Source organism: Spodoptera frugiperda, chromosome 24 (assembly GCF_023101765.2).
Source record: "Spodoptera frugiperda isolate SF20-4 chromosome 24, AGI-APGP_CSIRO_Sfru_2.0, whole genome shotgun sequence".
Lineage (NCBI taxonomy): Eukaryota > Metazoa > Arthropoda > Insecta > Lepidoptera > Noctuidae > Spodoptera > Spodoptera frugiperda.
The window spans coordinates 4242527-4253910 of NC_064235.1; the positions used below are offsets into that span (position 1 = coordinate 4242527).

The 11384-nt window shown below is 38.6% G+C and overlaps 2 protein-coding genes across 2 annotated transcripts in view; both read right to left on the reverse strand.

The window, feature by feature from the left end:
* The window catches only part of LOC118278870 (gastrula zinc finger protein XlCGF26.1-like), a 206449-nt gene that overhangs the window by 108922 nt on the left and 86143 nt on the right, over positions 1 to 11384 (reverse strand). The window lies entirely within an intron of this gene.
* On the reverse strand, positions 1493 to 7083 carry LOC118278922 (zinc finger protein 543-like). Its single transcript, XM_050703566.1, has 5 exons — positions 6837 to 7083; positions 5741 to 5882; positions 5122 to 5274; positions 3898 to 4053; positions 1493 to 2957 (listed from the first exon to the last, which is right to left on the reverse strand). The coding sequence occupies exons 1-5, from the start codon at positions 6990 to 6992 to the stop codon at positions 1873 to 1875; spliced, it is 1692 nt and encodes a 563-aa protein (XP_050559523.1). The 5' UTR covers positions 6993 to 7083; the 3' UTR covers positions 1493 to 1872.

The following is an 11384-nucleotide window of genomic DNA, read 5'->3' on the forward strand; positions in this document are numbered from 1 at the left end:
GACAAGGCCATGTATGGCGGTTATAAGGTGAATGAAAAAAAACTCAGGCAATTAGGTACAATTATAATTTAATTCAATTACAAAATCATTACATGTATTCTATTTAAATGATAATAAGTATTACACATAGTAATATCCAGAACCGTAGAGTCGCACCCTCTATGCAATTCTTTAGATTAGGGTATCTTTAGTCTTCAGTATTTTTTAAAGCAGAAAATACACCATGCATTTTGGAAAGAAAGAGCAAAACATTGAACACGCTGGGTGAGTCGACGGCACTGGAATAAAATTTACATGGACACTCCGGGCGAGTCAGTGGCACTGACTGAGATGTGTTAATAAGTATTATAAATTACACATACTATACATAACCTCACGCCTGTCTCTTATGGTAGTAGGTAGAGATTATGGAACGCCAATCGCTACGAATCTTACACACCTCTTTCGCTCAAAAACGAAACGAACGAAACGGACTCAGCTAAGCTATGTTTTTTATATGGAAAGATATGTGCTATGGATGGTTTCCCTATTATTGATACATCGCATACTCGAGCTGCGCATCTTCCTCGCACAGCTACATAGCTTAGTATCAGTGGAAACGGTCACATAGTTTCACAGCTTAGCTATTACATCTTCGTAGCATGGTTACATAGCACATCTTTGATAGAAAAGCACCCTTAATGTTACAACGTGTATTATATGTACAGTAATACAAAATTAATATACAATCTTTACTGAGACCTCAAAATATACATATACATCGAAATTTGCTCAGCAATTTCCAAGTTAACACACTAAATATAATACCTATAGATAAGTACTGCTAAAATAATAATTTATAACTATATTTGGGCTGTTACAAACGTAAAATGTCATAAGTCATGTTTATCAGATCTCTCGCTCACACTTATGCCAGTTGAGCGGGATAGTCATATTCTTTTGACGTGATAGTTTGCATGTTTGTAACCGCTCAAATATAAAGGGTGACTGGTAATTAGTGAACGATATTTAAACACGTGATTGTACTCATGATTACAAACAACTTTCCCGAAGAAACTTTTCTTGTATACTCATTAGTTTTATTTTTATCACAATAACAAAACAACAAAATTTCAGCCATCCCAAACAAATACATAATTACATTATGGAAATAACGAGGAAGATCGCATTTTAAAGCATTTTCGACTCTATACCAACAGCAGTAAGGTTAAAAATTCTCTGTACAAATATATCTAGTACATTTTACTAACGAACTACTATTTACAATATACCAAATATGTGTAGTATTATGAATCAAATTGACATAAGATTATAGTATATAAGATAATAGTTTACATGATTTACAACTTTAAAATCAAAGTGATACAGTTCAAATTGCATTGCATATCACAATAAAATTATTATTTAATTAAGACATTTTAATTTTTTTAATACTCAATAACAATAATTATGTAATGTTTAGATTTGATTCCCGGGTCGGATATTCAAATTATTCTTAAGTTTTGGCACCATACAAATACACATTTCATTTCATCAGTTATTTTATTATATACAAAATACAATAGTTTTAATAAACAATTTATTAACAATTCTTTGTCACACTTGGGTATCGAACCCGAAACCTTAAGCGACTTATCAACAAACGAGACACCAAAATACTTTAAACAATCATATACAGGCTATTAATTATTTTTATAAATAAAAACCGTTGCACCACACTAGGATTGTCTCCGGTGTCGTGGGTGCGTTTACAAACATACAAGTTCACATACACATGACACCCAGACCCGAAACAACAATTTGTGGATCACACAAAGAGTTGCTCCGTGCGGGAATCGAACCCAGCCACCGCACCAACCGTGCAATCTAAATTCAATCATAATCATTCCCAGGATGCTTCGTCCTCATATGATTCCTATAATTAGTCACCTGCGTATACGCAGACGGGCATAAACAACACTTATATTTCTTCTCAGCGCTATGAGATTGCAAATGCACCTTTAAAGCTTTAGACCTAGGGTAGTTTTTGCCACAAAACTCGCATCTAAAGTTCCTTTCACCAGTGTGTGACGTCATATGGTCCCTTAAAGCCGATGGTAGATAAAACTTTTTATCACAAAAAGTACATTGATGTCTTAGTAACTGCAAATGGGTCCTTTGGTTATGTTCCCTCAAAGTTTTGCGGCTATCAAAGACTTTATCACAGCCATCGCAAGGAAATTGCCTTTTTTCACCATGTACATTCATTTTATGTCGATATCGCATATGGTATGAAATGAAGACCTCTTCACATTTGTTACAAGGGTACGCCGGCTCATTTTTATGTATCCTAGCTACGTGGAAATTTCTAGAATATTTCGAGCGAAAAGTTTTATCACATTCATTACAATGGAACATTTTAACGTCTTTTTTGTTATGGGAATTTTTATGAAATATCAAATGTCTTTCCTCGAAGTAATGTGCGCCGCAAACGTCGCAAATATACGTGCCAAAATGTACAGCCATATGTTTTCTTAAGGCGTGAAAGAAGCCGAATTTCTTTCCACATTCTACACAAGTTAACGTACCAATTTTGAGCTTAAATTGCAGGAATTCATTCGAAACATCTGTGTAAAACTTTTTGTTATGAACACTAGTGATGTGGTCTTTCAAACTATCGATAGTATCGATCTTTTCATCGCATAATCTGCAGTCAATTTTACCGATATCGAGTTGAATTAACTTCTTATTGTCCACTACATCCCTATAGGTCTTAGGGTCATGTGAGAGCGTGTGTTTCCTCAACTCTATAGGGTCTACGAACATTTCCTTGCAATAGACGCAATGATAGTCGCTAAAAACAGTTAGGAAAGGACATACGTATGAGTTTTCTACGATTTTGACAATGTTCCGCAGTATATGGAGGTCTTTGTCCACTGTGTTTGGCTGTCTGTATGCTTGGTACGTTGGGCGGGGCTCTGGAAATATAGAATAGATTAGTAATTTATTTCTGAGTATAATTATGTTATACTAGCTACTTCCGCGCGGTTTCACCCGCTCTGCTTAGCTCCTATTGGTCATAGCGTGATGTTTTATAGCCTATAGCCTTCCTCGATAAATGCACTATTCAACACAAAAAGAATTATTCAAATCGGACCAGTAGTTTCGGAGATTAGCGCGTTCAAACAAACAAACAAACTCTTCAGCTTTATAATATTAGTATAGATATAGTATAGATATCGAGATCTTAATATAATATAAAGAGTTTCACATACACTACCGTTGTCGGTGTAGAAATTTTGAATAATTAGATGGTATTTGGCATTGTGGGAGAGCTATGCTTCGGCACGAATGGGCCGGCTCAACAGGAGTGATACCACGGCCGAGCAGAAAGCCGACGTGGAAGAACGCTTGCGTTGTGTGAGTGAAGTTACTAGCGGCCCATCAACCCACCGAGTCCCTGATTCCCCAACAATCCTTAAATTCTTAACCCCCAAAAGGCCGGCAACGCACTTGTAATGCCTCTGGTGTTTCGGGTGTCCATGGGCGGTGGCGATTGCTTACCATCAGGTGACCTGTCTGCTCGTTACCATATGGTGCTTTTCCACCAGAGATATGCTATGCTACGTTGCTGTGGATGCGTTTGGCTTCCACCAATCATATTCATTGGTACACATAGTTTAGTACTGGTGGAAACGGACTCAGCTAAGCTATGTTTTTTATATGGAAAGATGCATGCTATGGATGGCTTCCCTACTATCGATACATTGCATACATCGCATCTTTCTCGCACAGCTACATACCTTAGTATCAGTGGAAACGGTCACATAGTTTCACAGCTTAACTATTACATCCTCATATCACATCTCTGCTGAAAAAGCACTCTTATGCTAATAAAAATAAAATATATTAACTTACCACTTTGTTGCAATTCATCAAGCTTTTTCTTCATATGATTAAGTTTGTCCAACATATCGGTCTTGGCCTGTTCGTCAGAGGCGCCCTCTAGCGGCACCGGCGACAGCGGCATCACTGTCTCTTCATGCATGTCCTCTATTTTAACTTGTATGGAAACTGGAAATTAAAATAAATATGAGTTTATTTATTCAACAGGCACATCAACAATATGCATATAATACATTTTTCAATCATCTGACTAATACAACTCCCATATGCATATCTTTTACAGATGCACACAACATTCCCTGCATGCGAATTTAAACATAAAAGTAGTAGATAGTAACAAAAAACTTACAATGGAGACAAAAATTAAGGAGTTAAGTTACTATATTAATTAACAATTATCTACAATATACTAGGTTTAAATAAATTTCATTTGTATAAATTATGAGCCCCGGTTGTGGTTTGAAACTAGTTGAGCGTCGTCTAAACAAGTAACTCATAACATAACTAGTGAAAAATAAAAAGAAGCCAGTTGTATTGCCGGCTTTTAAAAAAGGATTATGTTCTTTTCTTAAAGGTTTGAAGGTTCTATATTAACATATCGTCACGAATTTAATCCCCGAATGGGTGGGCAGAGGTCTACATTATGGCATGTAATGCCGCTGTACAATGTACACACACTTTTAACCATCTGTGTTATAAGTCTCATGTAATAAGGGGTTAGCCTATTGCCATATACTGGACACAATCCCAGACTCCGTGCTACTACTGAGAAATTATCGAAACTTCGAAAAAAGCCCAGCAATACTTTGCCCAGGAATCGAACCAGAGACCTCTTGCATGGTAGTTGCAATAGCAAATTGTTTCCTGCCAGATGACTGTCCCGTCTTCTCGTTTGAAATCACATAAAAATAATAGTTGTAATTTTATTGTAACTTTCGTGAGACATACTAAATTAATTATTATGTTATCGACTTACTCACGTAATAGAAAGAAACTAGTCGAGTTCCTCGTCAAACAATTATGTGAGTAAGCTGATAACATAATAATTAAAATAATACATACATACATATCGTCACGCCTTTAATCCCCGAAGGGGTAGGCAGAGGTGCACATTATGACACGTAATGCCACTGTGTACACCCACTTTTCACAATTTATGTTGTAAGTCCCATGTGGTGAGCCTATTAATTAAAATAATAGTTGTGTCGAAAGTCAGATAAACATTAAATAACTCACGGGCAGTGGCGGTAGCCTCTCTATCCTTGTTCTGTGGCACAGTGCTGTCATCTATCGGGTCGTGGTGATCATCGTTGGTGACGGAGACATCGTCGTGGGACATATCCAACTCCTGCTTCACTTCCACATCCATTTTCATCCTGTCTTCATCATCTGTAATGTAATAATGAACAAATTAAGTACAGTGGGCCTCTACAGTCATTACATAGGACAATATGTACATTGTACAATATGGGCTCACCACCTATTACATGGGACTATAATGGAATCATATGTGAATTGACTCAAAGGAGAAAGAAAGAAAGACAATGCTTATTTAAATTGGAAAAGTGTTTCATTCCATTCTGGCCTTTTGGCGACTCTACCCCAAGTTATTGCAGTGACTTCTGTGAAAGTTTCACAGGTACTTAGTTGGGAAAGAGAGGCAGACCACAAAAAATAGGGTTAATTTATGATTTTCCTCCTTGGAAAAAAAGAGATAACAGCATTGAACCAAAGAACAAAAAAAATCTCTTCAGATTTATAATTTAAAGTTTTATTTCCAACTATGATTCTTTTCTCAATTTACAAATGTTAAAAAGAAGAGTCATAGCATCCATCATCATAAAAACTTGCTTACCATCATGTATCTGCACATTGGCGCTGAGGAGTTTCTCCTCACACAGCAGCACCTGTTGTCGGAAGGCGCGCGCGTCCCGCAGCCGCACCACGCACGTCGCGCAGATCAGGCGCTCCGCCTCCTCGCCCTCCAAGTGGGATAGCTGGGAATAAACATAATGTCACTCTTTTTAACCTCTAAAGTAGTTAGTTGTCATCATTAACACATTGAACGTTTCGAAACCGCACCCTCATGCATAAAAAGCGGTGCCTTAAACCTACTGCTTTAGGTTACCACATTATTAAGTCTTTGACAGCCAATAGAGAACTGTTGAAGGCAAATCCTCCGCTAACGTCGGTCACCGGTGACCACCACGGCATTCAATGAGTTAATGATTCATGAGAGTCCACTATAGGGCTCTAGACCTTCGCTACAAGAGAGGTATTGACACAGGTTGGTGGTAGATTCTAAAGATTAGAGTCTGGTACCAGCTTTACCTGCATTCCCATGGGTTAAAAGGTATCTTATCACCTAAGTCAGCTCATTTCCTATTTCATCAAAATCGATGCAGTAGTTTCAGCATAATTGACAGACAAACAACTCAGCATGATTGACAGACAAACAACTGAAGTGAAGCTATTGATCAGTGGGTTAGTTTCAATGTGTAGATTTGCATGGCGGAGAACGAGCAAGAAACCCCATATCTTTCTTCTGAAGCAGTCCTCATCTTCAGCTTCATGACAGTCCAATCCTGGACTATGGACCTCCTCTACATAAGAGAGGTTTTCATTTTATATAGCAAAAGCAAGAAATAAATGGAACTTCTTGTATATCTTTCGCCTCTTTGAAGAACAGTAAATTGTAGTTTATAACAGATTCGGCTGAATTATAAGATTAAATTTTATACTATTATATATTTTTAATCGAAAATTAATTGAAGAAAGATAAATAAATGGTTCCATTATCTATTCAACGTAAAACAAAAATTATAAATCGCTCATATTTCAACACTTTATTTATATCTTAAAGAAAATCAATTATACGAGGTTTTTATGAATAGGAAAGCTCGCTAATTTATTCTAGAACATATTTAAGATATAAAATGCTTAAAACTGACCACTAAACCGAAGCAATCGACGAACATATCGGCATAAACTTCGCGTTGTCCCGACCATTCGTACTCCACGTTCAATAATCGACACTTTCTGATTGCACCACAGCATCTACACACACCCGGGTCCACGATAGGACCTTTGCGGTTATTCGCGCTCATTTTGCAGCAATTTCCATACACCTTTATTGTTAATTATTTGCTTTAAAATCGAAAATCAACACCCATTCGTATCTAATATTTTGACAGTAATCGGAAAAGTTTGTTTGACAACTTTGAGATACAGATTATGTAAGGTATTGCGTTTCGTTATTCTGTTTCTGAACGAGTCATTATAGTAAAACTAAAAAATTGCAGTTTATTAAATATAATTTAGTGTATAAAACAATTTATTAATTGAGTAGATGCGAGACGGATTACCCGGTAGTAAGCAATCAGGATCGCCCATGGATCTTTCAATACCATTTAGATATTATTTAATTATTTCAGTCGTCTTTCATGACTGCCTCACTTCACTGTCTCATTGGTCGACTGGTCTCAAGAGCGGCTACCTACCGAGCAAGAAGGTTTGTTTTGAGTAATGACAGTTTTTTGAAACACGGTTTCTGAAATTGCATTGTATATGGCTATGGCAAAAGGGTTAGCCCCAAATTATATAGCACGTAGCACTACTTTCCCTTCTACGTAGTCTTTTAGGCATTAAAAAACGAGACGTTACATACGCTGAGTACATTGATGTACATACTTATAAAAATCAATGACTGAGTATGTTTGATTCGTTGTGTGAGTGAGGTTACCGGAGGCCCAATTACAGCCCTTCCCAATCTTCCCAAACCCCGACAACCCTTAAATTCCTAACCACCAAAAGGCCGGCAACGCGGTTGTCTCGCGGGTGATCAGGTGATCCGTCTGCTAGTCTACCAGATTATATCATAAAAAAAGTTTTATTAACTATAATTTGATTTCTAACGTGCTAAAAAACTTAACAACACAGCATGGGGTAACAAAACAAAACGCGGGTTTGTCCCAAAAACCGCCATAAAAAATATTTACCAATAAACATATTATGAGGATAATATGTATATGTAATAATATACGATTAGAAACAAATACGCGTTGGCAAGTTCAAGGTTTAAATAATGTGAATACCTAATTGGTTTTTTTTACCGAAATGTCAGTCGCCCGACCGGGTCGTCACGAGATTAGACAAATTATTTAATCTTATAACCTGTTGGAGTTAGGGTTGCGTTGATACCGTGTTTAAGGAAAAATATGACAAGAATTTGTTTAGGTAGATGTTCAATTGTGTTACATAATTACTTCCGCGTTTTTATCCTATTTAGGCAAGATTCTTTTGTTGCAAGAAGCCATGAATGGTATTTTAAATAAGATTGCCTATTTAAGTAACAGCTTTTTTTTTAAGGGGGGAAAATCATCCTGCTATATGCGAGGCGAGAGGGAGTGTCAGACTCTTACTGACTAAAACTACCCCGTTCCTACTTTTGCTTTTCGAGCCGGAGCCCCGGTAATCCCGTTAGATAGTCCACATCAGGCATCAGCCCTACTGGGCCCCATCTGTGGTGGTCTGATGGCTCTTTTCCGATTTCCGCACGGAGCAACTCTTTGTATGATCCATAAATTATTGTTTCGGGTCTGGGTGTGATGTGTATGTGAACTTGTATTTTTGTAAATGCACCTACGATACAAGTGGAAATCCTAGTGTGGGCCAAAAAAAGAAATACCTACTATAATTGTACGGATCCCTTCATTCCTTAGCCAGTCGCGTCTCCAACTAGTTTTTTTATTACGCAAACAGGTACAACTTAATTTAAATAATAGTGAATCAATGCTTTCCATAATTATTCAAATTTTCACGTGCATATTAAATACCTTCCTTCGTCAGATAGATAGGTAAGTACGTCTGTGATATCCAGATGAACGACTGTTAGTAGGTAAACATATTCTTGTATACCTACGCGTAACAACATCGGTTATGTAACTCGTTGACTGCCTCGTTTGCCGAGTGGTTGCAAGTGCGATTGCCGGGCAAGGGGTCTCGGGTCGAACGAAGTATTACTGAGTTTTTTCGGTTTTTCGAAAAATTTCACAGTAGTAGCACGGAGTCTGGAAATGTGCCCGGTATATGGCAATAGGCTTACCACCTATTACATGGGACTTATAACACAAATGGTGAAATGTGGGTGTACATTGGCTTTATGTGCCACGATGTGCACCTCTGCCTACCCCTTCGGGGCTTAAGGGCGTAACGTTATGGACATTTAGTTTCAAATGTGTTTTAATACAGCAGATAGGTACCGTGCGACTAACTAACTTTTAAGTGTGGGAGTCATGCTTCGGCACGAATAATGGGCCGACTCGACCGGAGTGATACCAAAACGTAACAGAACACCGACGTGGGTGGCGGCGATTGCTTATCATCAGGTGATCCGTCAGCTCGTTTACCGGCTTATAGCATAAAAAATTCGCGCCCGCGCGTGAACGTACTAAGTAGAACGTCTTTAATGGTATAGGTAGCTAACGAGCAGACGCTTTACCCAATGGTAAGTAATTGGTGCCTCCTGTGGAGATGCAGACGCCACACACGTGTCACGCGTGATGCAATGAAGAGGTGACTTAAAGTCACTTTTGAAGATCCGGACGGATCCGGACATTGCAAGGCTGCTTTTCCACCAGAGATGTGCTATGCTACGTTGCTGTGGATGCGTTTAGCTTACACCAATCATATTCATTGGTAGAAACGGATACAACTAAGCTATGTTTTTTTATATGGAAAGATGCGTGATGTGTGCTATGGATGGCTTTCATACTATCGATACATTGCATACTCGACCTGCGTATCTTCCTCGCACAGCTACATAGCACATCTCTGGTGGAAAAGCACCTTAGGTAGGTACTTGTTATTTGATCATCGTACGTCGTTTGTCTACGTGCGAATGTCTCGTCTGTGTCAAAATGTCAACAAACATGCTTTTTATTAAATTAGGTATACAATATTGTTGTTATCACAAAATAAGAACTAGATTTTGACGTCAAGATTCCATTGTATCTAATCGTAGAATCTGCATAACCACTTATGGTTTGACAAGAGCAGTGGCGAAGCGTGGTTTGGCGGGGCTCCGTATAAATAATTGTATGGGCTCCCCTATTTTTCTTCTGTGGGAGATCACTGAATGACTTTTCCCACCTTTGCTCTCAAGTCTCAAAGAGGGGACTTGCCTAGGTATGCTATAAAAGCGAGCCCATGTTTGGGCTCTTTTGAACGTATGCTTTACGCAAAAAAAAATGGAATTGATTATTTGGACTTTTATAGTATCTGAAATGAAATTATAAATAGGGAAGTTTTTTGTGTTCTGCACGCGCCTTAAAGAGCCATCAGACCACCGCAGATGGGGCCCAGTAGGTCTGATGCCTAGCTGCGGATTTACCGGGGCTCTAGCTCGAAAAGCAGGAGTAGGAACGGGGTGGTTTCTAGTCAGTAAGAGTTTGACACTCCCTTTCGCATTGCCCAAGACGAGAGAAGTCATTGGATGTATTTTCCCCTTAAAAAAGACTATAGGGCGCTAGCTCCGCCCTTGGAAACGAGTAAAGCCTGCCAAGCGTGTATGGCATCTTACGTAGAGAGGAGTCCTAAAATTCAGCATTGTTGTCAGACTGACGTAATTTTGTTTTCGCCATAAATTCTCCTCTCATTATCATCAGGAAGTGGGAATGAATACATATGTGATGATCATGCTTAGCAGTCAACTTATGAATCGCAGTTAGGTATATCAACGAATGCTGTAGGACGTGTGACAAAACGCAATTTCAGGACATAGGTATCCGGAGCTGCGGACTACCGGGCGGGGCTCGAAAAGCAGGAGTAGGAACGGGGTGGTTTTTAGTCAGTAAGAGTCTGACACTCCCTCTAAGCTCACACAAGGCAGGAGAAGTCATTGGATGATATTCCTCCTTAAAAAAAGTCAATAATATTCTAGGATTCTCCTGTAAATTTACAAATCGAAAGGACTGTTGCCTTCAAATGACCGCATATGATATAAGTTGTTAATTAAAAAGGATTAAGTATTGTGTGACGTCACATTGTTGTAGATTACAAGTCCTAACCAGTTCTGTGTCATCTCCACACTGGTAGAGGTCAAGTTTTGGGCTGCTGTGCGATATCTCATAACAAACGTGCGTTATAAGGAAAACTCGATGGTGTTCGGTAGAGGGTCATGCCAAGTCTGGTTTAGAAAATTTTGAGTAAAATTTAATATTTTATTTTTATATGGTATAAGCTGGTAAACGAGCTGATGAATCTCCTGATGGTATGATGAACTGAAATGAATGAACCTGATGGTAATCAGCGCCGTCCATGGACACCTGCAACACCAGAGGAGTTAGAAATGTGTTGCTGGCCTTTTAAATAAACAGATTTTTTTGTTATAAAACACGCCGGTAAACGAGCAGACGTTTCACTTGATGGTGAGGAATCGCCGCCGCCCATGGACACTTGAAACACCAGAGGCGTTAAAAGTGCGTTGCCGGCTTTTGGGC

Bases quoted from the DNA above. Each gene is read 5' to 3' on its own strand.
- LOC118278922 (XM_050703566.1), bottom strand. From the start codon at position 6,992: ATGAGCGCGAATAACCGCAAAGGTCCTATCGTGGACCCGGGTGTGTGT. The intron at 5,883-6,836 runs GTCAGTTTTAAG...GTTTATTCCCAG, and splicing joins TCGATTGCTTCGGTTTAGTG to CTATCCCACTTGGAGGGCGA. The intron at 5,275-5,740 runs GTAAGCAAGTTT...ATTACATTACAG, and splicing joins CAATGTGCAGATACATGATG to ATGATGAAGACAGGATGAAA.